Raw genomic sequence first — 27154 nt, 5'->3', positions numbered from 1 at the left:
CGAATTTTGTATGGGAGGAATGGTGAATTAACGAAGTTCGTAGTAAGGGGGAATTTCGTTATTACTATGGCGGATGCCGGTATTACTTCGTTAAAAAAAGGTATTCGTTAAAACCGGGTTCGTTATAACCAGGGTTTACTGTACATGGAATGGTTTTGCTCTAGATCACTTATTCTTTCCCTGGTGCGAAGGGGCATAACGGCCTCCCAGTGGACTTTTTGGCCTAGTTGGTGCCTGAAAATGTCTTATTGGTGCCTTATTTTGAACAGGCAGAAATTAAAATACCTGAATTGCCATGACAGGTGGCTTATTAAGCAAAGTATCCAAAGTGCCCGAGTCCAATAAAATGAAGCTATTCCTACCATACAAAATGTCATGCACCACCCGGACCTGGCGATGAATGTATTTTGTTCTCTCCTCCACTCTTCACCTTCACCACTACCTGCGCCACCGCTTCACGCTTACCTTAAGGTAAACCTCCGTTCTCTATCCTCCGTCCTCCGTCCTCCGTCCAGTCATGACACTATTGCCGAGTCTGCCGTTGCAGTTGTAGCCGGTTCCCGCTTATTCTACGAAGCTGAGCCGCAACTATTTTCACCCGTATTTCCTTAGGCGAACACGGTAAAACTCTCGATACCGCGTGCTAGGTACTATTTGCTGGATACTGTTGTACTGAATAGCTTCGGGGAGATGAAATGATGGTGGGAATAGCTTCATTTACAATACATTGTATAGAGCGGTAAAAAAGGCGGTCTAGAATCAGGTATAATTCAGGCATCAACTAGGCCAAAAAGTCCACTGGGACACGGGCCGTTATGCCCCTTCGCACCCTGGTGTCTGTAGAGCGACTCTAACTGTCGGGGGAATCAATCAACTCCTCCTCTTTACTAGGACTGCCAGTCCGAGAAAATAGTTACATTTATCAGCCATCAAGCTCTCCAAATGAACCTGGAGCCCAGTCTTTGTCTTTATTGTGTTTTCTATATCAACCTAACTGAGGGGAGTTGGGAGAAAAATCGGTCGTCCAGACATATGGACGTAAGATCTATGGGCAAAGGTAATCGGTTTTGTGCACTTCAGGGTATTTAGGAATCTAAAAAAGCGATTGTGCAGGATGTGCGCGTAATTTATTTGTGAGATTATCTGTTTATTCAAGTCTGTACAAAGCATGGTTGGGTGGCCCAACTAGCAAATAGAAATCGGTGAAAAAAAAAAGAAAAGAAAAGAACGAAAAAAATGCTGATAGATCAACGCCGATGAAAGATGCAAAGGGGGCTCTGAACAACCGCGTATGCCCCGACCATGTTTCATGAAATGCCCCCCAGGAAAAAAAAGAGCTGGGTCATCAAGTCCTTAAAGAACAAATCGGGATATTTTGCGCGCCGGGGAAATGAAATTGCAAAAGCAGAGAGCAAGGGATTTTACACTGCAAGTGAACGGTGGTCCTCGGAGAAGAAGGAGCAGCCACGGGCTCAACGGTAAGCACCTAGAGATGATGTATGAGTAAAAATGTTACTATGGGAGAGATGGATGATGGTCTTACCGGAGTAGGGGTTCTGACCTCCACCTGGTCCGTGTGCAGTTTGCGGGATCTGTATTTGGGAAATGTCGGAAGGAATTTCAACGTGGCGAAGAAGGTCTATCATTTTCTCTGGAGAAAGGCGAGTGATGTTGTAGGCAGCCGCAGAAGGCAGGATGCTCAAGAGATTCACCACTTCACGAGGCAGGGGAGCTGGAGATCCTTGCGGTCTGTATGAGGCGCTTTGGCCATTCAACTGTTGTACCCGTTTCGGCTGGTCGAGACGCCGAGCTTGCGCGCCCTTCATTGGTGACTCAGCGCGAACGAACTTTCGTGGGCGACCCAAGTCTTCATCATATTCATCAGTAGGATAAGATCTCTTAGGTGAGTTGAGAGTGGTATCCATGTATCTGGCCATGGGAGAACCGTGGGATTCCGCAGAGGTTCCTGGAATGTGGGTCTTCTGCTTTGTCTGGGACGGGGACAAGATCAGTTGCACGGAAGTAGGGTCGAAGTTGGAGTTGGAGTAACGATTGGCGAATTGTTCCAGAGCAGGATCCTCCGGGTAGAGTTCACGCATGCGGGTTTCCAAGTTGATCACCTGGGTGAGGTCACCGTAGCGTGATTCATACTCGTGGAGGAAGGAAAAGATGGGCTTAGCCTTGTGCACATTCTCCGGATTGGATGTCAATTTTCTGACGGTTGTTTCGAATACGGCTCGGGCATCTTTGGCAGTGGTTAGTATGTCCCTTAGAAAGTTGGGATATCGACTTACTGATGGTATCATTAATGTCGAGCAGATGTCTCAAGTATTCGAGCGCAAAGTGCTCATCCTCCGGGAATAATTTTGCGCCCCTCTCGAAGATCTTGGTGGCCGCAGGGTCTTTGTAGCAATGATACTCCATCAGAGCACTTGCGATGTAGACATCACTGGTAATCCGACCTCGCTTGCGCGCTTCGGCGAAAATCTGGCGAGAGCCAGCCATTTCTCCTGGCTTTCCTTTACCCTGGATCCGACGCATCGAGCGCATGAGAGAGATCCATGCGAAGGAGACAGTCTTGGAGATAACGTTGATCTGAACAGAATGGGTCTTTCGGACCGCATCAATCTGTGCTGTCTTGGCGGCTTCTCTTTCTTTGGCTTCAGGATCATCTTCATCGTCGTTTTGAGGTTGAGTTTCCACATTTTGTGAAGCAAAGTAAGCTTCGATGCGTTCGACATCTTGGGTTTCCTGCGTGCGAGCCTTGTTGATCAACTCGTAAAGCGCATCAAGCAACTTGTCGTATGGTTCCCGGACCTTGGCAGCGCGCTTGGCGGAATCCTGTTCCGAATCTGAGGTAACCTCCAGTCGATCCGCGCGTTTGAATGTTAGCAGGCAACTCTCTGGGTTTGCATCAATGCCCTTCTTCAAGAAATCTGTGCCGGCATCTTCCATATCGTTTAGGAAGCAGAACTCAGCTGCATCAAACCACATTTCAGGCAAGAAGGCCAGTGCCATGAGTGCCTGTTTGTAGAAGTACACAACACGTGACTTGTAAGCTGCAGGATCTTCCTCTTTCAGTACTAGAGGATCTTCTTTTTCCCATGCGATCCAGCGCTTCCAGATATCTGCTTGTGCTGAATATTCAACATCGCCTTCGGAGCCAGGAACAGGAGGCAGTGGTGGAAGCGAAGTGCGAATCAAATCGCGGGTGATGTTTTGCAATTCGGTGTATGAGCTGCGCGCAGTCATGTAGGACGGTGAATGTTCTTGAAGGAATTTGCGGCCCTGGGGGGAACGTTAATACAAGCCAGTTGGATTGAAGTACTGTCCAGCTTACCGTGAGCTTGTTTAAATTCATCTCGAATTGATCATACTCCTTCCAGAGAGTATTAACAGCTTGGGTCGGCACGCCGATAGCTCGTTGGTAGGCCTTTCGCAGTAGGTCCATCTTTTGCTGATCCTGCCACCCAGAGCCACCAACGATTCCTGGCCCAGAACGGATGAACTCAATGTAGTCTGTCCAGATGTTTCCAGAATCCTTGTCCATTCCAACATGTTGGATGGCCATATCATATGCCGATGAAATCGTCTTCCGTGCCTCGCCAGATGCATCTGTTGTCAACGGATTACGACGACGGATGTAATCAAGGTAGACAGACCACAGCTGGACGCTAGGTGTCGCTAGGAGCGTTCTATTGAAGATCTGCTCCAAGCGGAAGAATTCATTGAGCTCAGACTCCATGCTGGCGTAGGCCACCCATTGATCGGCCTGAGATGTATTCCATTAGCAATCTTGTACCTTGCCGAGAGAAAAAAAGTAAAGGACAAGTGAAGTGAAAACCTACCGCCGTGGGGAATAGCTTCAAGAACCGCTCATAGGTGTCTCGTGCGCTGTCTAGTCTGCTGCGACCTCTGTGCTCGGCAATTAACTCCAACCAAGCAGGGATATCACCTCGGGGATCCTCTCGAATCCGGTCTTCCAGCATGCCGACGCGGTCATGGGCCAGACGACCCTTTGAAGCAGGAGAGTCAGGTACAGAAGTAGGAACAGTACTGTTCTGCATGGTTGCGGATTGCAAGTCTTGCGCAGCCCACTGCGATTGGACAGGAACAGAAGAAGGATCGATATTATAGACAGGATCAGGAGAATAAGAACTATTGGCAACATCTGGTCCACTGGCAGGTGCCTGCTCAGCTTGGTGTGATGATACATCAGGGGAAGTGTTTTGCATTGCATTTCCTGGGCTGGGATCTTCAGACATGGTCACAGGCACAGCATTGACATCTTCACCCCCAAGTACAGCCGGCGGCTCATACTCCGCATCACCCTCGTCATCTTCTTCATCATCAACCTCAAATCCGCCAATTGTCCGGGTCTTGGGCTGTGCCTCAGCAGCAGATACTGGCATGGGTGTCGACGACTCAGCACGTGAAGGGTTCTGAGAAGGATCGGGGGAATCACTGGTCTGGCCTGCGTCTGCGTCTGAAGCGACATCTGCATCGGAGGCGGCAGTCGGGTTGGGGATGGAATCTTCGGTCTCATCCGAGGGAGCTGCATCAGCGGGGCCGGCATCAGGTTGTTGGGTCTCGGGAAGTGAGGCCGAGTACTGATCCCCCAATGCCAGTGAGGGGTCATATTCATCTGATTCTGCGTCTGAGTTATCACCTTCCTGCTCCACCGTGGGGGATTGGGAATCAGTATTCAAGGCTTGAGCCTGGAAGAAGGCAGCCTCAGCTTCATCGTCCGCCATAATGGGGCGATTGATGCGATAACCGCAAGATCGAAAGAAAGTGAGCAACTGGGAACGTCAGAAGGTCACGGCGCAAGCCGAAGCAGGGTTTGCGCGATGTGATATCAGGAGTTAAAATAAAGACAAATCTTCCGAAGGTCAAGGGTTAAGGTGGAGCACAGCCACTTTTGACGAGATAACCCTCAGCCGCAATGTATCTGATAGCGAATAATGGCCAAGAGGGAGAGAGAGCGAAGCTGCGATGACTTGTGATGCAAGTTGCCCGGGAAGTGAAATTGGGGTCACGTGCGGGCGGTGAGGACAATGCGAGGGACGCGAAAGGCGCGTCGATCGATGGGCTCCTCGCATTGAGCTAGAGGGGTTAAGAGTAAACTGCATTCTTGTGGACCTGTTGATTTCCCTTGGTTTCCCCGTTTTCTTCTTCTTTCCACTTCCCCTGTTTATACAATATCCTACTATTACCTCTTCGACTGTTTAATTCCCCGTACATACCCTCATATCTTATCACAATGTCCGTCGTCTCACTCCTTGGGGTGAAAAACCTCAACAACCCGGCTCCTTTCACCGCCTCTTACCAATTCGAAATTACCTTCGAGTGTCTCGAGCAGCTTCAGAAGGGTGAGTATTCGCTTGTTCTCCCTTTTTTCCAGTCGAGTTTTCTAACATGTTCTTTCAGATTTGGAATGGAAACTCACCTATGTCGGATCCGCCACTTCGTACGTTCACCCTCCTAACGCTCCTTGTTTCATACCAATCCCGCAGAGTCTAACTATAACAGGTCCGAATATGATCAAGAACTCGATTCCCTTCTCGTCGGTCCCATCCCGGTCGGAGTGAACAAGTTCATTTTCGAGGCCGACGCACCTGATGTTAAGCGCATTCCTACTTCCGAGATGCTCGGCGTCACCGTCATCCTCCTCACCTGCAGCTACGATGGCCGAGAGTTCGTCCGTGTTGGTTACTACGTAAACAACGAGTACGACAGCGAGGAGCTGGCAGCCGAGCCCCCTGCGAAGCCCATTATTGAGCGCATTCGCCGTAATGTCCTCGCCGAGAAGCCCCGTGTGACCCGCTTTGCCATCAAATGGTGAGAATCCCTTGTTTTGTTTGTCTACATACCTGGTGGGGCTTTTATTTACCTTTTTTTTCTCTTAGGGACTCTGATGACTCTGCCCCCGCCGAGTACCCGCCTGACCAGCCCGAGGCCGATGGTCTCGACGATGACAGTGGAGCCTACGGTGCCGAAGAGCGTGAGCTTGAGGCTGCACTCCTCAAGGAACTCGAGGACTCCAACAAGCCCGCCGAGAGTGATGACCATGAAATGGAAGGCGCCGAGGCCCCTGCTGGCAAGGAGGACGAGGAAGAAGAGATCTCCGATGCCGAAAGTGAAGATCTTGAGGCGGAGAGTGACGACGATGAAGATGATCTTGATGAGGAAGAAGGTGGCGATGGTGACGACGATGTCGAGATGGGCGACGACGCAGAACACAAGGACGATGCCGCCAAGCCAACTCACCAGGCTCAGCCCGAGCTCATGGTACACTAAATTACGGTGTCTCACTGGCCGCATGAATGATTTCTTTGCTTTTAAACCCTTCCTTTTTTGAATGCTATTTAATGACAGCCAGAACGCAATGTTTATGACCCTTGGATTGATTCTCCGTGTTCTTACTCTGAATTGGCATTGACTATAGGTCTATGAAATAGAATTAGTATAATTTTGAATCCCACTAGCCTTCAGTCAACCGTATATCTTCCTTTCCTCCGAATATCTACATGCAGTAATAGGCACAGTTTTGAGGCCGTTTTCATAACACATAAACCAATACATATATGTACTCTCCAGGGAGGGAGGGCATCGATGAATGTCAAACCGCCTTCTACAATCTATGAAATACTAGCATTGTATTTTGAGGCGAGGATTGACACTAAGAATGTCTAGAGCATTCCTTTTCCACCGAACTATTCACTAATAGTCTATAGTTTACCCTATTTAGCAATGTCCATAGTATGGAAACTTATGTCTCACTTTCTTACATTCATTGTTGCTATGTACTTGTCTCGATTTCATACGTACAACATGGCTAGGTGTGCTTATATCTTGGAACTAACTTTGATAGTTTCTGTTCTAAGTTTGCCAGAGAGAAATAAACACCTACAATTGTACAGGGTACGAGGACGGTGGACCCGGCTTGAAGCGGGGAGTCAACTGGAGGGGTGAAATTGCTGAATGATCTGTCACATCCCACCATGACCTAACTAGCCTGACGCCGGAAAACAAAAATGTAAAGACTCCTAGGATGTGTATGTTGTAGTTCACCTATTTTTTTAAAAAAAACTTTGTACTCGGTAGGCGACATCGCCTAAAAGCCAAATTTGGAACCAAGCGCTGTTGTCAAAAGACCGGTCAGCGACAGTTATGCAAGGGGGTTAAACACTACGCATAGGTCCGTAGACCTGAAGAAAAGATCGACTTACCGCCCATGACAGCTTTCTTCTTCTGTGACTGTACGTATTTGTTAACATCGCTAGCAAAGCCGCTGCTGTTCTCCTCTAGTCTGTCCATGCTATCCCCGACAATCCCGAGGCGCTCTGTGCGTTCTTGGACTTGACGTGACATGTAAGACCAGTAGCCTTCCTGGCTACTACCCTGTGCAGCTGTCGGTGGGGTCCGCCCTTCTTTTAGGGCTCTTCGACGCTCTTGATCTTCGAATTTCATCTGTTCGACCATCCCCTTCGATGGTGGTCGCTCTGGGCCGCCGACTAGATTCATGTTAGATTACAATTATATTGACACTGATGAGGGTTGACGTACTTAGAATGTCCATGTCAGCCGGTGAAATATATTGTGTACCGGAGATCCATTGGACGTTCGTGATGGTTGGACGCGGGGGAGCCACGGCTTCGGGGTTGTAAAGTTTGTCGTTTGAGGGGTGCCTGTGCGCGAGTTAGCATTAGCACTATATTTCAGCGAATTGACGGGGGACGCATACAGTCCGTTTCCACCTCCCCAAACATTGAACAGTCCGACCTCTGAAGGGCCGACCCATGTCATGATGTTTCCAGTAGGGGTGATGCAAGCTTCCGAGAGACGTCGCATATCCGCGATATGGTTAATCTTGGTGCAACCAATATCTCGAAGAGCCGGGATCGAGAATGCTCGCGCGTTGCCGTCACCGAAGAGACCAACCAGGCTGTAGCCTCGTCCCTCGGTCTTAACAACGGCTGCTGAGTCGCAGAGACAGTCATCCCATGCCTTGTGGGCACCCTTTGATGTCGGAGGCTTGAAGATTCGACAGCCAGAGGCAGTCACGGCAATCACGACACCATTAGTTTTCGTACCACTTCTCAACCCCCGACTGCACTTGGTGTAGCCAAAGCAAGACCACCAGACTCGGCATCGATGGGAATGACACGGATCACCTTATCTTCAACAACCGATGATCCAACAAAAGCAGCTTCGTAGGTGCCATTGGAAGCAGGAAGGATCTTGAATGTTATCACATTGCCCCTATTCGTGCCGACAAAGCAGCAAATGCTCGAGTAGTCTAAAAGTTTGTTAGTATAATGGTCCAATTCGCTAGGCCGGGACATGCGTATGTACCTTCGCCATCCAAAGTCATGACACCAAATTCAATATGAGTGGGCCATTCTGGTTGGACTTCGTCCGAGCCTCGGTTCTTGCGGAAACCGCTCCGCTTGGGTCCCTTGATGAGATCTGATAGGTGTGCAGTGTGTATGATGGCAGGCCCACGCAGGTCAATAATCACCAAAGTACCACTCTGGTAACCGGCCGCTACAAATCCAACCTGCCCGTGCTTCAACGCCGTCACCGGACCTTGCTGCATACTCAAAAGAGTCAAAGGCAGCATTCCTGTCTTGAGACCAGGGTCAGTTCGCTTGGTTATCGGAGTTAGCTTCCCTGGCCCTTCATTGGCACCGGGAGACTCCTCACGCCCGTATGAGGGGTTGTTGCCCCATCGGAAGACAGCAATCTCTCCAGTCCTGAGTCCAATAGACATCTCGCCTGAGCTGCCGGCGAGAGACATTTCGGTCACCTCGATATTGCCGACTCGGCCTAGGGCACGGGCAAGATCAACTTGAACCACGTCGCCGTTCTCAATTTCATCATCGTGGCCACAGTCCCAGACACGGACGGTTCCATCTGCATGTGCGGTCGAAATAACATTGCGGTTCTCAAAGCGCTTGAGAGGGTTCTTCGCCTCCACGCCGCCCATTGCAAATCTGGGTCCCTGCGCCCGGCGCTCTCTCAGACCAAGCCACGCCGTCCGATCAACGGGGGTAAGCACGGCTTTGTTTACAAAGGGATGGACGAAAGTGAGGTACGGATGAAGCATGTTAGTGGGAGTGATTGTGTGTCCACTGGGGAAACTCAGAGTAATAATTTCACCTGACGATAACATAGCGATGAGGGCGATTGGGTCATGGGCACCATTGAAGTAGGGCGAGGATCGAGGGATCAGGCAAAGGTCGGCAACCTTAGCTCCCGGTGGGATAGAGAGGTTGATTTGTCGCCGTGGCCGCTCGAAATAAGTAGATAGAATTTGCCATGAGGATGTCTGATAATTGGGCGTCGAGCCCATGTCCAAGAAAACGAGGCCCTTGGTCTTATCACCTACTGGTCGACCACCAGCCACCAAAAGACCAGTGTCATCCGGGTTATCTTTGACGCACCAAATAACCTTTGTGACGGGCTCTTTGGGCCCAGCAGCCTCTCCAGGTGAACCTGGTCTGCCACCAGCACCAGGTTGGTCGACATTAGGTGTCTGGACAGTCCGGGCATGAAGCTTGCGCCCATCCTTTGTATCCCAGAGCACTAGACTCGAGTCTTCATGAACAGTCAAAACGAAGATTCCGTTGGGGTGCCAAATCGCGTTGGTCAATTTGGGTCTGCGCACGTCGTGGGATGGTAGGGAGTCCCCACCCGGTGCCCCAGGAGGGATTTCGTAAACAAAGTACTTTTGAGCAAGATTTTGTTTGAATGTAAATGTCACTGCTCCCTCTGGATATCCCACTAGGATCTTGCCAATGTCTCGAGGAGAGAACTCCAGAGATACGACGGGGAAGAACCGCGCGCGGGGGTTTTGTTCCAACCACAAGTTCGGAACTCTGAACGGCGTCAAGGACTCTCGATCGATATCGTACGCAATAATTTCACCTATTCGCAGGTCAATTTCCGGTTCTTTTCGGTTCCCTGATCAATTTACGGACCATTCTGCAAGCCGATAAACGCATAATCCAAGCAAGGGTCCGTTAACAAAGCGGTCACCTGGCCCGGTGGCGCATAGGAAACCACCATGCGTCCAGTCACCAAGGAGTATATGCAAATCTCATTCCTGGAGTCGATGCTGATTAGCTTGTCGGCGCAAAACTGAAGGAATCGGGCGGACGCCTTCCGCGGGAACTCAAAGACCACCGAAACTCGTCGTTGCCCAAAAACATAGATCTGGCCGCTGCCGAACTGGGTATCACTGGTGCCGACTGCAATGAGGGACTGTATCGGATCATATGCGATGGCACTAATCTGCGAGTTTACACCACATCGTGCGAACTGAGAACAGCGGTGTCAGTTGGGAAAAAGAGATGCCTGGGATGCCAAGAACTTACATCGTCCAGGATGAACAAGTCCGGGGACAAGCCCTCAGACAGATCCTTCTGGATACCAGCTTGCTTTCCTCGCAGGAATTGAGCCATCTGCGATCGAGGTGTAGCAGGTTATGGGAAAAGTGGAAATGGTCAAGTGCGGAGAGAGAATACCATTGACGCCATGCAGGAGCTAAACAACGGATCTGCCCCGCTCCGCCCTATCGCCCTATCAGTTCGGACTTGGCATTGAAGGCAGCTTGATTCTTCTCTCCCTCTCTCTCGGGGTCTTGATATTCTATAACACATAAATTGATATGAGAACAAATTTTATTTCGATTGGAACTCCTTGATAAAAACACCATATATATCAATGCAAAAAAAGATCAAAATTCCAAATCGCATGCAGCTATATAGGGCCGGCTGGAAGGAACCTCGCTATGCAACAGAACCAGTCTAATAGTATAGGTATCACGTTGGACATATAAAGCGCTCAGTCAAATAAGTTTGGCCCGTTATGCCAGTTTAAGTCTCGTCATTTCCGCAATCGTGGTTGTCAATCGTCTCCGCGCATCAAATTCGCTCGTCTCGTCTCGATTTCGATAATATTGCACAGTGATTTGGGACACCAGCCGGTAGCACGCATACCTAGGTTAAAAAAAAAAAAGAGTTAGCAACAACGCACAGGAAATGAGACAGTAGACAGTATTCATTCACATACAACACTAGCCGGATATGTTCCTCCCTTGTCCTGGACATCGCCATCCCTGCTCCCTGCAAGACCGCCGGGGATGCATTCGCAAATATCTCTGCCATCAACACATCACCCCACACGGCACTGCTGAAGTCCACGACGCCAGATAACTGTCCCGACTCTTCGTTTACCAAGACGTGGGAGGGTCGACCAAAGTCCACGACCACAAGACGTGGCAGCGAAACATCTTCAAGAGCAGGTGCCAGGCGACTGAGTTCGTGTCGGATCTCCGAGTAAGGAAGGTGGATGAACATGTCCTCGGCGTCGCGAAGGATGCCTTCAAACAGAGCACAGAAGGCCTCTCGCCAGGAGGGTCTTCCAGCGCCAAATGCCACTTGCTGCAAAGAGCCAAACCCAGGGGCCGCATTTTGACCGATGGCGCTCACTAAGAAGCCCAAATGGCGGTCGATACCGTCGCGTTGCTGGGAGGTGAGCTCGCCTTCCATCTCTGCCAGACTTTTCCCTTTCATATACTGTCGGATCAAGTAGGCAGACCCCCAGAGTCTTCCATGAGGATCATAATAGTAGAGCTGGGGGATACAAGGGTTTGCACTCTGTGCTAGAAGGGAAAGGAACTGGGCTTCGGTTTCGAGGAATGACCGCTCACGTCGAAGGAGAGCGGTCCTTGATGATGGAGACCCCTTGAGCAACAAATGAGCTCCATTCGACAGCGTTAGCAGCCGCAATGAGTGCATGTGGCCGAAAATTGGATGCGAGTGTTGCACACGGACCGTGGAAGGAAACAGCAGCGAGAGGACATCATCCAGTCTATGGTGTTCGTCTCCCTCGGCGGCACGACACTGCGGATGAAAAGATTCGCTGTCGTTTGTCCCCTTGAGTGATGGCATCGCAGGCCATGTTTTCAAGTTAAGTTGTTGCATCCTGATCTATTTGGTAGGGGTGATTGGCGAATAGAGGGGGAATGCTATATAAGCAAGGCTAGCTAGGTACGACTCATGAACCTTGGAAAAGATATTGACAGGGGGTGACGTATGAACAAGGTTATCGCGAATCATAGACCTTGCGAGGCGAAGACGAATATATGCCGAGGAGATAATACTCCCAGCAGATATGGCGCAAATCTCGCTTCTAACACAGAGAATACACGCAAAGAATCCATAATCGGAGTACGGACTACTCCTTGGGGGTTGAATATCAATGGGGCAAACTAGACCGCCATGATCGTCTATTTTGTACGTACGTAACCCGCAGTAGAAGCACAGTGACAACGTGTTCTCAGCGCCATGACTCTCGCTTCTAGGTTTATCCACGCGAGATACGACAGAGAAGCCATACATATGTAGTTATCCGAGGTTGAAGATAGACAGCGGAGTCAACTAAGAATATGTTTTGCTAGTGAAGTATTCACAAGCGAGAGTACGAACAGCTAGTATCACATTGGCTCACGGGTAATAAGAAATATGGGAACAAGTAAATTAAGGGAAGCCATCTCGCCTAAGGATCCCGCTCTAAGAAAGTTGATCATCCGAGCACTGGACCTCTTAGCCAATCACAATCGTCCCTTGCCGAATTCTTCCCGTGGATCCAGAATTATACTCTTTCTTCTCCTTTTTCACGTTGGACTTGGACGGCCCCGGGGGTGAATAGACCGGTTTGATAATCCATCCATGGATCCATGGATTCTATTTTCTGGGACTGCCATGGAACACTCCCAAGATCCAAGCCACCGGAGATTTTCTTTGAATTATATGACTCGTATTACAAATACCTACTTTCCGAAGTAGACCGTTGGATTTGCGTATAGCTCCGTTTTCTGCTTCATAATTCTTTTTGGCTCTCATTGAATTGCCTAGGTACCTAGGTATGGAGTTGATTCGTCCATGCCGCCGGGACCCATGGACCCGTGAACAGCTTATGACTGCATGAACCCAGTCGCGGCCCGGGGTTTCAGGGCCTTTACTCCGTAATGTAGCATCTTCCAAGGCTAGTTACAGGAGAAGATGTGATATGTGGTAAAGACTGGAGGTTTCAACATCAAGTAGTGTGCTTTGGTGTGGATGCAGTTGATGTCGTGTCAACTAGTTATATATATCTCCACTCCAGCTTCCTAGAGTATTTCGTTTATTCTTCCAACCTCCAAAACGACGAAACAATGCTCAAGAACGCTAAAGAAGCGTATAAGATATACATATGTAACAACACTCTAGTTAATGATCTTTGATTCTTCCAACAATAGTAGATTAGTCGCGGAAAACTCGACAATAATGTCAAGTGGAGAAGATTTCCCGACTAACATGATTGTTTACGGGTAATTTGAAATTTGCATGGATCATACTTTTGACACGAACCCCAATATCGAAGATGTCGCACTTGGAGTTCATCCTGCATCCAATCCATCATATACTATTTGGATACTTACGCCGAATGACTGGCTTCCTGGCCTTTTTGAGATACCTTTGTTGAATCGCAAGGACAGAAGAGAAAACGACTAGTAACATGGGTCATAGTATGTATAAAAATATCCCACTGAAGTAATTTGGTTTCTACTGTGGAAAGTACTATGCTATTGGTACTAAGCCTTAGATTCAGTGGCCGTGGCTGCTGGCTCTTCTTTTGGCGAAGGATCGTAGATTTCAGCCAAGTTGAACCGCTTCAGCTTGTCGTAATCACCTTGCACTACACTCATTCCAACCACATTCTGCGACGAGTCAGCTAAAGATTTAGTATGATAGGGTTCATTTTCTGGTACTCACTTGGGCAACATCGACGAGGATCATTAAATCATAGTTCGTCAAATTCACCGGATGCTCAGGTCCGACAGCGTCAGCAACAGTCTTGATAATACTGTCACGCTTGAGCTTCGAATTGCCTCGCACAGTAGGCCGAATGGCGTACTAAATAAATGACAAATCAGCAATGCTCAAAGTATATTTCCCCTCACAGCAACGTGGATGATCGGATCATTTCCCAGATCAGTAGTATCTTTGACTGCCCAAAAGCCCAAAGAGGGAAGGTAGGGGGCCTTAAACTCACCGTCTTCGGCGGCCCTCCTGAATGGAAATGAGGCTTGAGAATCTCTTTTGCGAAAGCCGCTAGATCCACACTCAAAGTCTTCCGCATTGACGTGACTGGATGCATGCGCTTAATCCACCGGCTCTTCTTAGTCTCCGGGTGGGCATGTGCTTCGGTACACAGACGGTGTACAAGCTTGACCGGGTCTATTGAGGGATCAAGACGCATGAATGTCACTATCAGGGATTAGCACCAATCAACGGTTGCAAGGGCCGAGGCAATAAGCGAAATGGCGTTTTTCTTTTGAGATAGAGAGAATACAACGTAATCCATAATCATCAACTTACCACACGGCATTTCCATCTGCATGGGCTCGAATTGACGACGTTTATCTTTGTTGGGCTGTAAGCCCTCCAGTTCCCTTCGGATCTGGGCCTCGATATCTTCATCATCAGTATCATGCTCCTCTTCCACTTGATTTTCAGTGCCCTCAATGGCCTAGATAAAAAGTCAACAAAACCGTAGGAATCACCGGTGTGAGAAAAGGGAAAAGAAAAGTCATCCCACCTGAGAAAAAAATATCCACTGCCTCAGATAGACATTTCCCTTCTCTGCCCATATCGCATGTCAAAAAGACACCCACATCGCCAGATTCAATAGCGACGCGACTTTTCTGCGGGCCATATTTTCCACCACCACCCTTTAATCCCATTAGTTAGTGGTCTAGTAATCAAAGATATAGAAACTAACCCTTTTCTTCTTTGAAGCGCGATTTGATTTGTCAGGCATAGCTCTTTTCCCCATTTAGACAATCCAAGCTTTGATATGCCAGGATGGTGGTCTGAGGTGGTGGGGGTGGGAGTTTTGTGTGATCGGCCGGGAGATGGCTGTGATTGGGTTTAGCCGGGTTTCAACAACAGATGCTTATTATATTGTACATCGTACTATATATTTTATATGCGGTATATATATTATTGTTTAGATATCTTTTGAGGTCTAGGCTCTAAATAACATATATAACATACAACATACAACATATAACATCTGAACACAACATCCAATATCTCATAAAAATAGTAAAGTGGTATGACATCAAATCAATGACGTAGCTAAGTGGTCTCACCTTTGGCGCCATCAGGGAAGTACAAGTTGACAAGTTGATGTAGTCCTGTTTTATATAACACCTCTTCATCCCTCAAGTATTACCTCTCTCACCCATTTCATTCTTATCTTTCTATCTATCTCTCTACCAAACACATCAATTCATCATGGCAACTACCGATATTGCCACCAGGGAGCTAGAGAATCCCATCGATGTTACCGAGTACTTATTCCGCCGTCTCTATGAGGTTGGAATCCGTTCAGTGCACGGTGTACCCGGTGACTACAATCTCGCAGCATTGGATTACCTGCCTAACTGTGATCTTAACTGGGTTGGAAACTGTAACGAACTTAATGCCGGTAAGATAGGCTTTACTACGAACGAACAATTTGGATCTAACCATAGTCCCTCTTAGGCTATGCTGCAGATGGCTATGCTCGTGTGAACGGTATAAGTGCCCTTGTCACCACATTTGGTGTCGGAGAGTTGTCTGCCCTCAATGCCATCGCAGGCGCATACTCCGAATTTGTCCCAGTCATCCACATCGTTGGCCAGCCCACCACCCAGTCTCAAAAGGATGGAATGTTGTTGCACCACACTCTTGGAAATGGAGATTTCAATGTCTTTACCAAAATGAGCGCGGGTATCTCCTGCTATGTCGCACGTCTGAACGACCCTCATGACGCAGCCACTCTGATCGATAGTGCGATTCGTGAATGTTGGATTCGCAGTCGTCCGGTGTATATCACTCTGCCAACCGATATGGTCGCTGCCAAGGTCAACGGTGATCGCCTGAAGACCCCAATTGATCTTGCACTGCCTAAGAATGACCCGGAGAAGGAGGATTATGTGGTCGATGTTGTCCTGAAGTATCTCCATGTCGCAAAGAACCCTGTCATCTTGGTTGACGCCTGTACCATTCGTCACCGCGCACTAGAAGAAGTGCGCGACTTGGTGGAGAAGTCTGGCCTACCAACGTTTGTGACTCCGATGGGCAAGGGAGCCGTGAACGAGGATCACAAGAACTTCGGCGGTGTCTATGCTGGTAACGGGTCTAATGCTGGAGTCAGTGAGGCCGTTGAGTCCTCTGACCTCATTCTGAGTATTGGAGCGATCAAGTCCGATTTCAACACTACCGGTTTCACTTATCGTGTTGGAAAGCTGAACACCATTGACTTCCACAGTACCTTTGTGAGAGTGCGGTACTCAGAGTATCCCGATATCAACATGAAAGGTGTTCTGAGGAAGGTTGTTGAGCGGATGAACCCTCTGACCCCTGCTCCTATCCCTCTGATCACGAACCGACTTCCCGAAAGCGAACAAGTCTCTAACGATCAAACCATCACCCACAAGTGGCTCTGGCCGATCGTCGGACAGTGGTTAAAGGAAAAGGACATCGTCCTTACGGAAACTGGCACTGCTAACTTTGGTATATGGGAAACTCGCTTCCCCGCTAACGTGACTGCCATTAGCCAAGTTCTTTGGGGTAGTATTGGATATTCTATGGGGGCCTGCCAGGGTGCTGCTCTCGCTGCCAAGGAGCAGGAAGACCGCCGAACCATCCTCTTCATCGGCGATGGAAGTATTCAACTCACTGTGCAGGAACTCAGCACTATCCTAAGGAATAAGCTGAACCCTATCGTGTAAGCATCCCAATCAGCCCATAATTCCCATCTCATAAACTGACCATCTCCAGCTTTGTTATTTGCAACGATGGTTACACTATCGAGCGATACATCCACGGATGGGACGCAAGTTACAACGACATCCAGCCGTGGGAATTTATCAACATTCCCAAAGTTTTCGGAGCCAAGGACAACTACCAAGGCTACCGTATCAAGACCCGTGACGAACTCAACCAGCTGTTCGCTGACGAGAACTTCAACGTGTCTGACAAACTTCGAGTGAGTATCAACACAAAGAAGTCTCAAATTCTCTGCTAACGTACTATCTAGCTGGTCGAGGTGTACATGCCCCGCGACGATGCCCCTGCGGGCTTGAAGTTGACCGCCGAGGCCGCTGCGCATCGCAACAACGGTAAATAAGCTATTCGAAGCGCGAGAACATATTATGCTTATTATCATAATGTCACGATGCACATGGAAACAGCATCATATCTGAATTCTGGATTATCTGGGCCTTGGCAGTTTGTTTTCTATTTTCAGGGCGTTTTCTTTGAAAAAGGGTGGCCACATACCGGCTGATTTAATAACGATCGTTTGAGTAGCACGAACATCTCCGCTATTTACTCACGAATTACAATGAAATCTTCATACTATTAATACTCTACCAGCGTCTGGCGTTGATCTATCAAGCTAGAAAGTACATGGGGATATGCAAATTGCAGAGCCAACCCATCGTCCTCAGGTAGGATAGCGCCACCTATAATGTTGAAATACCTAAGCATCTTGTGTTCCAAGCTTAAGCTGCATAAACTGCAAAGCCACATGGCTTGGGTTATCTGATCTGTTCATCTCGGGCACTTTCGTGCACTAACTAACCACCTGTATCGATGGATGTGCAGTGGTAAAGGCTAGCTTCCATAATGGAAAAGTACTAAAAGTTCTCTTTAATTGATCCATATATAGTTGAACTCCCGGACCGTCCATTTTATTTCCTCTTCTTTCTCTTATTACTACTTTGTGATGGTCGTATACAACCTCGATGTTACGATGACCCGCTATACGACAGCGATATCCACAGTGGAATCTTGTTTCTGGTCGGATCCTCAGCCTTGCCGGAGAGTGCTAAGGACCAGTGGCCTACCATTTACGCGAGCAAGGAACAGACCAAGGGTACTGCTCTCTAGATCTGGAGATATAAAGTCTCAAGGTTTAGACTCGGGTTCTTTTGTACAACAGATGGGGAAACTTGATGTGTCCAATTGTGGATGTTTATGACTTCTCAAAAATAATCTTCATGGGTATTCTGTTGGGCTACTAGCGCGATATAATTTAATTTATCATGCCTTTTTTTACTCTACTTTTTCGAGTGACAGACTTTGAGCTCTAGTATAAGTACGGAGTACTCCGTAGAGGGCCTGCTCTAATGCGAGCTATAGGGGTACACTAAACCATGGATGTCTCATCCAACATTTCTAGAGAGCAGGCCAGAAATGAAAACAGACGCCACAGGGCTGTTATTGGCGCGCAACGGGTGCTAGGTGTTCACGGGCCACCGAAGGTGAGATTAGGAGATTTCAGGGTCTTGGAAGGGGTCTGGAGGGTATCCCATGCAGAAAAGGTTGAAACGTATGTTATACTGTTCTTTCTTTCTTATTGTGTACTGTGTTCTAGATACTCAGGACGACTGCAACTGCTAGTTAGTTGTAACCCTAAAAACGAAGAGAACGTAGAACGTTGCCACGTGACGATCCTTCTCCAGACATCAAAGCAATATAAACGCCATTTCACACGCAGTTTGATATATATTATCCCTTTGAGAATTCTCGGTGAGTTTCATTTGAGTTCCATTTCCTGAAATACGTCGGAAGTAAGGAGTTGTGGTGTTTCGTGTTCGCTTCCACTTGCTTGGATTTCATTCGACCTTTTTTTTTATGATCTTCCAATCTTCCCATCTTCCAATCTTTCGACCCAATCGCATCAGCCCTCTAAAACCCTTGGGAGCTATTTGGCAGGTGACTAACCATGTACTGAGTTTAGAAGACTTTTTTTCTTCTTCGTTTGAGTCGATTATTGAAATTCTCTTGGCTTTGTACCAGCCCGTCGCGCCATCTCGGTCTGTTCCGCAATCCCAAGCGCTGCGATAACATCCGCGACGCCCAACCGAACCATGTCAACCCGCGCACTGACGACCTAACTTCAACATTCATTTCTGCCTTTACGAAGCATTCAACGAGACCGAATATCCAGTTCTCAAATCCGACCGTCTGTTTGGTGCCTGGGATGTGTAGCATGATGCGTTAATGATCATACCTAAACAAAACCGAAAATCACATCTGCCCAAACGCCACCCTAGACGTCGCAGTCGAGACAGCGCGATATAACTACCAAGAGGCAGATCCAGTGTATTGGCTATCACGATGGATGGACGTCAGCAGTATGTCCCGGGGCCCCCGCCTTCCTCTCAAGCGCAACACATGAACCTGCCTCCGCCTCCGCCTCGACACCCACAAGCCCAAACGATGGTCCCACCTCCTCCTCCTGGCCCACCTCCAGGGACGACGTATGGAGCTCAAACAGGGTGGCAGCAAAACTGGGGCAGACCGCCGCTGAATCCAGGTTTCCCACCGCCGCCACCTCTTGCCCCCGCACCAAACCAGCATCTAACATACGGTCGCCCACCAGCTCAGTTGTCAATAATTCCTCCGCGTCATGACCATCAGCCTCTGACATCCGCAACTTATATACCCGGGAACGATACTATTGGCGTTGGAATTCCAGGGTTGTTCGACCCTCATGGAAGAGCTGCTCCATATGATCCATATGCACACACCAATGCCGAGAGACAACGGTTGGGTCTCAGCCAAATGCATGATCATATCAATACTTCCATCCCGTATAAAACAGACCCAGGCCTTCCCCATACCCCAGGTGGCCGCAATATTTCTTCGCCCTACGCTCTTCATGGCAACATTCATGAATTAACGTCCAACGATAGTCCGCAACAGCAGGCGACAGCTCAAACCACCGAACTTACCAAAACTACAAGTCACCGCCACAATCCCAGCGGTACTTCGCTGGGTGGTTTATCTCACAGTGAAGCTGCGATACAGTGGCCATTGGATCGCGTGCTCCTCTGGCTTGCGAAGAATGGATTTTCCAACGATTGGCAGGAAACATTCAAAGCCTTGGAGCTCGAAGGCGCTGACTTTCTCGAGCTTGGACATGGATCTGGTGGGCGAGGAAATCTTGGAAAAATGCATCAAGTGGTCTATCCTCAATTGGCAAAGGAGGTCGGCCGGAGTGGCAAAAAATGGGAACCTGGCCGGGAACGAGATGAAGGAAAGCGTATGCGCAAATTGATCCGTCAAATCCATGATGGTTCGCAAGACTATACCGTCTCTACACCACTGAATCAGACGCAGCCGCCGGCGACTGCGTTCCCTGACAACAGTGCATCTTACTTCTCTAATAATTTTTCCGAGCCACGCTCTGCTGGCCCTATCCCTGGAGTCAATGATGTGAGTCCGGATCATCTGAGTGCATTGCACGCCTCCAACCACGGCCAAAAGCAGCCTGGGCAACGTTCGGTTACCATGCCGGTCCCTGCTGGCCACGATTCGCCGAGATACAATGACTCTCCTGCACGAGAAAATTGGATGCGAGCTGACCAATTGCGGTCCGAGTATACCCGCACCGCCTTGTCGGGGATAAACACCGACCATCGACGCCAGAGTCCGTCCATTGGCAGTGAATCGGGCACTTTTCAGGGATCGTCTCTTCGGCCCCACGAAGACAGTCCAATTAGTGGTAGCCCGGCCCTGCAACATGCATCGCCCGCTTATACAGGAGCTTTTTCATCATCCACTGGGGATCTGACGTTGAGACAGTATGATCACTCTCGGGGCAATAGCACTGAGTCGATCTCCGGATTCGGTCGGGGCGCCACAGGCCGGTACTATGATTCACGTAGACAAGGCCAAGAGTATGATGCTCGGAGGCAAGGCCCAGAGGGTGCTCGTCCCTCGCCTCAAGATGCCTCGTCTTCGTACTCTAAAGAGCACAAAGGCTTTTTCTCCAATATTTTGAAGAAGAAGACGAAAAACCAGCCATCCGCTGATCAGCAACATGAAGACTCGTCACCTACGACAAGCCCGGAAACTCGCCCAAATGAGGCATATCTCCCTTATATAAAGCCTTCTTACAACTCCAGCGACATGTCGGTCGGTGAGCGTCCATCCACAGCGACCACAAAGACGAAAAAATGGGTATTTGTCACCACGGATGGCTTGAACTTCCGCTTGATTGACATCTCCGATCTGGACTCTTACGAGTCATTGCGTAACGGGATCTGTGAAAGCCTCGCGGTCGACCCGACCAACGCTCAGATTTACCTCACTCAGCCCGGGCAGAGTGAGCATGAGGATCCTATGAGTGACGCAAACCTCGCACAGTCGCGTCGAAGCAAGTCAGATGCATATGGTTCTCTCAAGCTGTTTGTACGAGGGACTCCTATGCTTCCCATTCCATCTAGTACTACTCGAGTCGATGGCTTGGGAGTTTCATTCACAGACAAGTCCAATATGTCACCCACAGCAACACACCACCAGGTGCACAGGAAGCCCTTGGACGAAGATGCCCTCAACAGGTTATCACCGCATCGCACCAGACCAGAATCTCCATTGTTGGGCTCTCGGCAAACCACTCTCAAGGCTTCGACAGGGAAGGCATCCTCGGCAGAGCCTGTACAGGACGCAGCCCAAGCTCTTGGGTCTGACCAGTCCGATTTGCTCGCTCGCCACGAGGAGCATCTCCGCGAAGTTGAGCGCAAACAAAAACATTATTTGCAATCCAAAATGCCGCAGTCTCAGCAGAATAAGAATGCCTACAGTGACACCGGGTACAGGCGAAACGAGATCATTGACTTTGACAGTCCTCGTATCTCGCCTTATGATGAAAAGAAGGGGGATTCGCTTGTACCACTTCGCAAACCTCCAACAGCGCCAATCGAGTCCAACACTCTTACCAAGGTCAATTCTCTCAGCAGGAGACCCACGACTCGTGAGAACCGTGAGAACCGTGAGAACCGTGACAACCGGTTGCAGCCGTCCTTGGGCGCAGCAATTGCCAGCGTTGGCCGCATAACAAGTGCCGTTGGCACGCCGTTGCCTTCGGTGCCGGCTACATCTAAGCCTTCACCCAGCACTCAAGACAGTGCAAGCTCCGAGTCTGAGCGACCAGGATCATTTGATTCTACTGGAACATTTTCGAGTAGAACAACCCTTGGTCAGTATATGCATGACACAGCGAGGCCTGATCGATCTCCCGCTGACTACGCTTCAGACTCTTCGAGGCCCACCTCGAAGATGGGCACGGAACACGAGAAACCCCCAGTCTCGTTTGCCAATCAATCACCCGAGAAGCCTGTTTCTGAAGACCCACCGAGACCAAGGTTGCAATCTCGCAAGTCGTTTGGCCCAGAGTTCGACTTTGAAGAGAATCAAGTATCCTTCCAGCGGACTCCTCAGCAGCAACAGGACTCTGACGACGACTCTGATGATGACTCGGACGATGGCCTATTCCAAGTCCGACCTTCAAGGGCCCAGGAAGAGCAGAGAGAAGCGCAAGCTGAGGCCGACAAGAAGGCGGAGAGGCCATCGCTCACTGTCAACACAAAAGATCAGTTAAGATCAAAATTGTCCGTCAGGTTCAAATCTCCAAGCACTGCCGGTCCCAGTTCTAGCGGAGAGGCATCTGATGGGAAGGAACCGGTGTCTAGTACCTGGGGACCAGTCTCGCCTGAAGATGAGAGACCTGGACCACTACGGCGGGAATCATTTGCCCGAGATATCTGGGCAAGCAGACCTGCTGTCGAAGGCGTTATCGACCATCTCGATGACTTCTTCCCTGACGTTGATCTTGACGCTCCTTACTTGGATGAGCCCTCATCGCCCAATACCAAGGCTATCAGTGAACATGACGTGAAAAAAGAGGCCCCGCCACCTATGCCGCATACAACCCATGCGCCTGATACAGCTCCGATGAGACCACCTGAACCTGCCAATTTTGCTCGACAGAAACTTGCTCGTAATGCAGGTGGTGGCGGCGGACTATCTCGCATGAAATCCATTCGACAGGTGGCCCAGGGAGCAAACCGAACGAACAGCATTAGCAACGCTGGTCCTCAAAAGTCGGGTGATCTTCTGCGCCGAAAGAGTACCAAGATGTTCGGCGCCAAAATTATGCAAATCAGGCCCAGGCCAGGCACCCGGCTTAGCCAACTCGATCCGATCCCTCAAAATAGCACCCAAGTCGTGTCCAATACCGGGCCTGTTCCTCAGCGACAACCCACTTTCCGCATCATCCGTGGTCAGCTCATCGGCAAGGGTACTTATGGTCGCGTATACCTAGGCATGAACGCAGACAATGGTGAAGTCTTGGCTGTCAAACTGGTCGAGATCAACCCCCGAATTGCAGGGGCAGACAAAGACCGTATCAAGGAGATGGTCGCCGCTCTGGACCAGGAGATTGACACGATGCAGCACCTCGAACACCCCAACATCGTACAGTATCTTGGATGCGAGCGAGGTGAATTCTCTATCTCTATCTACTTGGAGTATATTTCTGGTGGGTCTGTCGGAAGCTGTCTGCGCAAGCATGGCAAATTCGAAGAAAGTGTCGTGAGATCACTGACGCGGCAAACCCTGGGCGGACTGGCATATCTGCACGATAAGGGAATCCTCCACCGCGACCTGAAAGCAGACAACATCCTCCTAGATCTTGATGGCACATGCAAGATCTCCGACTTCGGTATCTCCAAGAAGACAGACGACATCTACGGCAACGACTCATCCAACTCCATGCAAGGCTCTGTCTTTTGGATGGCCCCGGAGGTCATCCAGTCCCAGGGCCAGGGCTACAGCGCCAAGGTCGATATCTGGTCCCTTGGCTGTGTGGTTCTGGAGATGTTCGCAGGCCGTCGACCATGGAGCAAGGAGGAGGCCATAGGCGCCATCTTCAAACTCGGCAGTCTGAGCCAGGCTCCACCGATTCCGGATGATGTTTCTATGAACATTAGTCCCGCCGCTCTTGCATTCATGTACGATTGCTTCACAATGTAAGTTTTCATGCATCGCTTTTTCGGACTTTTATTTCCAGAATTTTCTTTTACTAACATCTTCCCAGTGACTCGGCTGAACGTCCTACTGCCGGAACCCTGCTCACCCGCCATCCCTTCTGCGAGTCCGATGCGAACTATAACTTCCTAGACACGGAATTGTATGCGAAGATTCGCCATGTTCTTTGAGTTCCCTTGGTTTGATTTTGCTTGTTTCGTTGGATTCGGAGTAACTTCACGTTTTGCGTTTTCTCCTATCGACAATACATACCCTTTTTTTTACATGCTTCAAGCGAGATTTGTTGCCTGGATCCTTCCGGCTTTCTGAACAGCTGTATATACCTTTTCTGACAGTTGTGAATAATAACATTTACAGGGGGAACTGGATTATTCCTTCTTTACTGTCTGGTTGTGATATAATACGATACTAGCAGGAATTGCTGTCAGGAGTAGCACGGATTTATATAGTTCTTCAGCTTGTACATGTACAAAAGTGCTCAATTCAACATGGTATCTATGCTCTAAAAGCGGATATTAAAAAAGATCATTAGAACGAATCCAAATCCTAAGAGCTGGTGCTTAGGAGATCGTCATCGTCCTCGGGGATATCAGCCTGCAACCCAGCGACGCCGACACGGAACACACCTTCGCACCATTCGGCAAAGGTATTAACATCCCAGACAGCATCATCCCGGCCTTTCCCTTTCTTACTAACGAAATTGCCCTTCGCCTTCTCGGAGGAAGTATATTTCTCAAAGAAATCCTCATAAATTTGAATAGTGCGGTCCTGGACCGCTCCAACAAGCGTCTCTTTCATACGCGTGTCGTCGATATACGCATTCAAGACCTTACGCAGACCCGGCACCTCCTTCTCGATAGTGCGGCAAGAAGGAAGGATAAGTTCGCCGCGGGCCAGATTGCGAGAATCAACGAATTGAGCCGGCAGCGAGGCGGTCATGCGAGCAGCAAATGCATTGATGAAGTCGTTGATTACCGTGCGAAGGCGACCATCCAACTCGACTTTCGCGTCCAGCATGTTCTCAACGACGCGCGGGACGAGGCCGTGGCCGACGAGGCGCATCAGGTTACGTGGGTTGAAGAGGCCGCCGCGCTCGCGCAGCTCCCAGAATGTACTTGTCATGCCGGAAAAGTCGAAGGAGATATCGGCGGAGACGTATTCGATGTCGAAGGCGACGATTTGTTGTTTTAGGATTAGGAGGTGGCTCATTAGGAAGAGTTGACTGTCGGCTGGTGTGGCTTTGGCGGAGATTAGGGTGCTGGCGTTTTGGAGGGAGAGGGTGGTTTGGTGTACGATTTGGTGGGCTAGGTCGTCGAAGACGGTGGACTGAGATGGTCAGTATAGGTGGGCGGTTGGGGCTGTTACGGGGAGGCATATTACATTTACTAGGCGGTATATCCGACTCAGGAGCCAGATTGCTTTTCGCAGGGTTGGATACCAGCCCTTTAGGGCGGTCTGGGTCTCGAAGTCCCATTTTCCGTCTGTCTCCTGTGTAGATTCGCCTGCGTCATCGCCTTGTTTGGCCGTCATGTCGATTAGTGTATCCGCAGATGTGTCTTTCTTGCCCGATATCTGAGTGTCTGACACAGTCAGAGATACCTGTCGGTTGCGCATGGGATAATCGGTATCCTCTGGGCGAGGTTTATATCGTTCAATTTCGTCGCGCAGAACCGCGAGAGCACGGAAGACAAGTCGGGCCTGGACGTCTTGCAGAGCGGGCTGGATCAAAATAGAAAAGTCAAGATGGTTCGTCTCGACTTGTTCGGGTTCTTCTTCTGGGTCTGAGAAATAGCGAGTCTGTAGTAGATTGCACAGCTGACATAGCTTGACGATATCAGACTCGTGGATAATCCGTGGACGAAGGTGATCATAAAGTGGTTCACATAGCGTCTCAAGGAAGTCATACAACCCTCCTTGTCCATGGAACCATTCTCCCCATAGATCATATTCGTCTAGGCACAGACCACGGATATAACTGATACTAGCTCGGGCAAAGGCAACGAGGTCCTTGGACGAACTAGGCGTCTGTGTGATTTCGCCGAGTTTTTTGCGAGCAAGCGGAATGATCAGCTTTACACGGGTAGCCGAGTAATTGCTGTGCAGCTCGTTCATCAGACTTTGATACTCTGCTTCGTTATTCTGATCTGGGTTAAGCGGTGGCACAGCTCTCTTTTGAATCTCGACTCCAATCTGCTTCAGCTCAGGTGCTCCAACCCTGAACTTGGCGTACAGGAGAGCCGACAAGGCTGTGTCGTTCAACTGCTGATCCGAAATCTTTTTGGAGACATTCTGGTAAATATCCTTGAGTGAAGATACAAAGTTGCCGCGGATAAGCGTCAAGGCACGCGTTAGCAGTAGTCGGTATCTCGAGCGATAGACTTCTGCCTCTTTTTGATCCGGCTGCGTAGAGGTAAGAGACAGGCGCATAAATATCCACAACGTGCTCACTCACATGCGTTTCCATGTAATCCAAGCACACGTCCAGATGCCTCAACATATCTGAGAATTCCTTGTCGCGAACTGTATTCCCCGCGCCGGGAGCATTCAGCCGCCGCGATGCAGGGTCTAAGAAATCGTAATAGTGGAGGTTGTTCTGAATGCCATTCGCAAGTTTTGTATCTCGTTCCTGGGCAGACAAAAGCCCTTGGCATTGTTTCTCGAAGTTCGATGTTTGGGTCTCGACCGATTTGAACGATTCGGACAAGCTTGATAGGTCATCCAGAAGGGTCAGGGTGTTCGTTAAGATTTCGTCAATGTGCTCTTTCGATTGTTCAAGTTCATCCAAGCAATTCCTAAAGGAAAGTAAATTAGTACACCTCCGATAGCCGTCCGATGTCGATCATACTGGTACTCGTCATAGCTCTCCTCAATCAGGTCACCCTTGACATCATTAAGCCATTGCGAAAATTCAAGTTCGTTGGTCCATCCTGGAGTTTTCCACTCAGAAGTGCTGGGTGACTTTTCGTCCAATGCTTGGAGGCTTGATTGAATTTCTTTGGCGGTGGGTTTGCGCGGCGGGCCAGAGGGGGCGGTTTGGCGGCGGGAGCGCTGCTGCTTTGTGGAGGACATGGTGCGGTCAAGGCCCGGGGAGTATGATATGATTCAACCCGCAGCTCATTTCTCTCTATCGACTTTATCTAGAGTGAATTTCAGGCCAAGTTAGATGTTGAGGTCCAACTGCGATGTGGTCAACTCCGAGATGGATTCTG

General features: G+C 49.4%; 8 protein-coding genes across 8 annotated transcripts; 3 read left to right on the top strand and 5 right to left on the bottom strand.

Annotated features, from left to right (window-relative positions):
* Positions 1–1472: 1472 nt before the first annotated feature.
* On the bottom strand, positions 1473–4754 carry rna14 (cleavage polyadenylation factor subunit RNA14; the record flags this gene model as incomplete). Its single annotated transcript, XM_057214095.1, has 4 exons — positions 1473–2245; positions 2295–3288; positions 3341–3772; positions 3849–4754. The coding sequence occupies 4 exons, from the start codon at positions 4752–4754 to the stop codon at positions 1473–1475; spliced, it is 3105 nt and encodes a 1034-aa protein (XP_057075978.1).
* A 509-nt stretch (positions 4755–5263) lies between these two features.
* asf1 (nucleosome assembly factor ASF1) lies at positions 5264–6300 on the top strand (the record flags this gene model as incomplete). The annotated part of the gene is made up of 4 exons (XM_057214094.1): positions 5264–5372; positions 5431–5470; positions 5533–5841; positions 5910–6300. The coding sequence occupies 4 exons, from the start codon at positions 5264–5266 to the stop codon at positions 6298–6300; spliced, it is 849 nt and encodes a 282-aa protein (XP_057075977.1).
* Positions 6301–7117: 817 nt separating this feature from the next.
* On the bottom strand, positions 7118–10469 carry N7516_001371 (uncharacterized protein; the record flags this gene model as incomplete). Its single annotated transcript, XM_057214093.1, has 8 exons — positions 7118–7143; positions 7233–7517; positions 7570–7691; positions 7748–8113; positions 8149–8302; positions 8359–9933; positions 9987–10326; positions 10383–10469. 8 exons carry the CDS (start codon positions 10467–10469, stop codon positions 7118–7120), a joined length of 2955 nt encoding a protein of 984 aa, XP_057075976.1.
* Positions 10470–10873: 404 nt separating this feature from the next.
* N7516_001370 (phosphotransferase family protein) lies at positions 10874–11993 on the bottom strand (the record flags this gene model as incomplete). Its single annotated transcript, XM_057214092.1, has 2 exons — positions 10874–11006; positions 11080–11993. 2 exons carry the CDS (start codon positions 11991–11993, stop codon positions 10874–10876), a joined length of 1047 nt encoding a protein of 348 aa, XP_057075975.1.
* A 1652-nt stretch (positions 11994–13645) lies between these two features.
* On the bottom strand, positions 13646–14889 carry N7516_001369 (THUMP domain-containing protein; the record flags this gene model as incomplete). Its single annotated transcript, XM_057214091.1, has 6 exons — positions 13646–13771; positions 13827–13967; positions 14107–14321; positions 14433–14583; positions 14729–14785; positions 14836–14889. The coding sequence occupies 6 exons, from the start codon at positions 14887–14889 to the stop codon at positions 13646–13648; spliced, it is 744 nt and encodes a 247-aa protein (XP_057075974.1).
* Positions 14890–15353: 464 nt separating this feature from the next.
* Positions 15354–17232, top strand: N7516_001368 (alpha-keto acid decarboxylase family protein; the record flags this gene model as incomplete). Its single annotated transcript, XM_057214090.1, has 4 exons — positions 15354–15546; positions 15603–16830; positions 16884–17091; positions 17143–17232. The coding sequence occupies 4 exons, from the start codon at positions 15354–15356 to the stop codon at positions 17230–17232; spliced, it is 1719 nt and encodes a 572-aa protein (XP_057075973.1).
* Positions 17233–19229: 1997 nt separating this feature from the next.
* bck1 (uncharacterized protein) lies at positions 19230–24135 on the top strand (the record flags this gene model as incomplete). Its single annotated transcript, XM_057214089.1, has 2 exons — positions 19230–23926; positions 23995–24135. 2 exons carry the CDS (start codon positions 19230–19232, stop codon positions 24113–24115), a joined length of 4818 nt encoding a protein of 1605 aa, XP_057075972.1. The 3' UTR covers positions 24116–24135.
* A 356-nt stretch (positions 24136–24491) lies between these two features.
* N7516_001366 (Golgi transport complex subunit COG3) lies at positions 24492–27014 on the bottom strand (the record flags this gene model as incomplete). Its single annotated transcript, XM_057214088.1, has 4 exons — positions 24492–25271; positions 25326–26345; positions 26398–26737; positions 26791–27014. 4 exons carry the CDS (start codon positions 27012–27014, stop codon positions 24492–24494), a joined length of 2364 nt encoding a protein of 787 aa, XP_057075971.1.
* Between the last annotated feature and the right edge of the window lie 140 nt (positions 27015–27154).

Source organism: Penicillium verrucosum (genome assembly GCF_028828655.1).
Source record: "Penicillium verrucosum strain IBT 35672 chromosome Unknown utg000001l_segment0_segment0, whole genome shotgun sequence".
Taxonomy (NCBI): Eukaryota; Fungi; Ascomycota; class Eurotiomycetes; order Eurotiales; family Aspergillaceae; genus Penicillium; species Penicillium verrucosum.
Note: the sequence above shows the minus strand (reverse complement) of the source record. Positions and strands in the feature narration are given on the sequence as shown.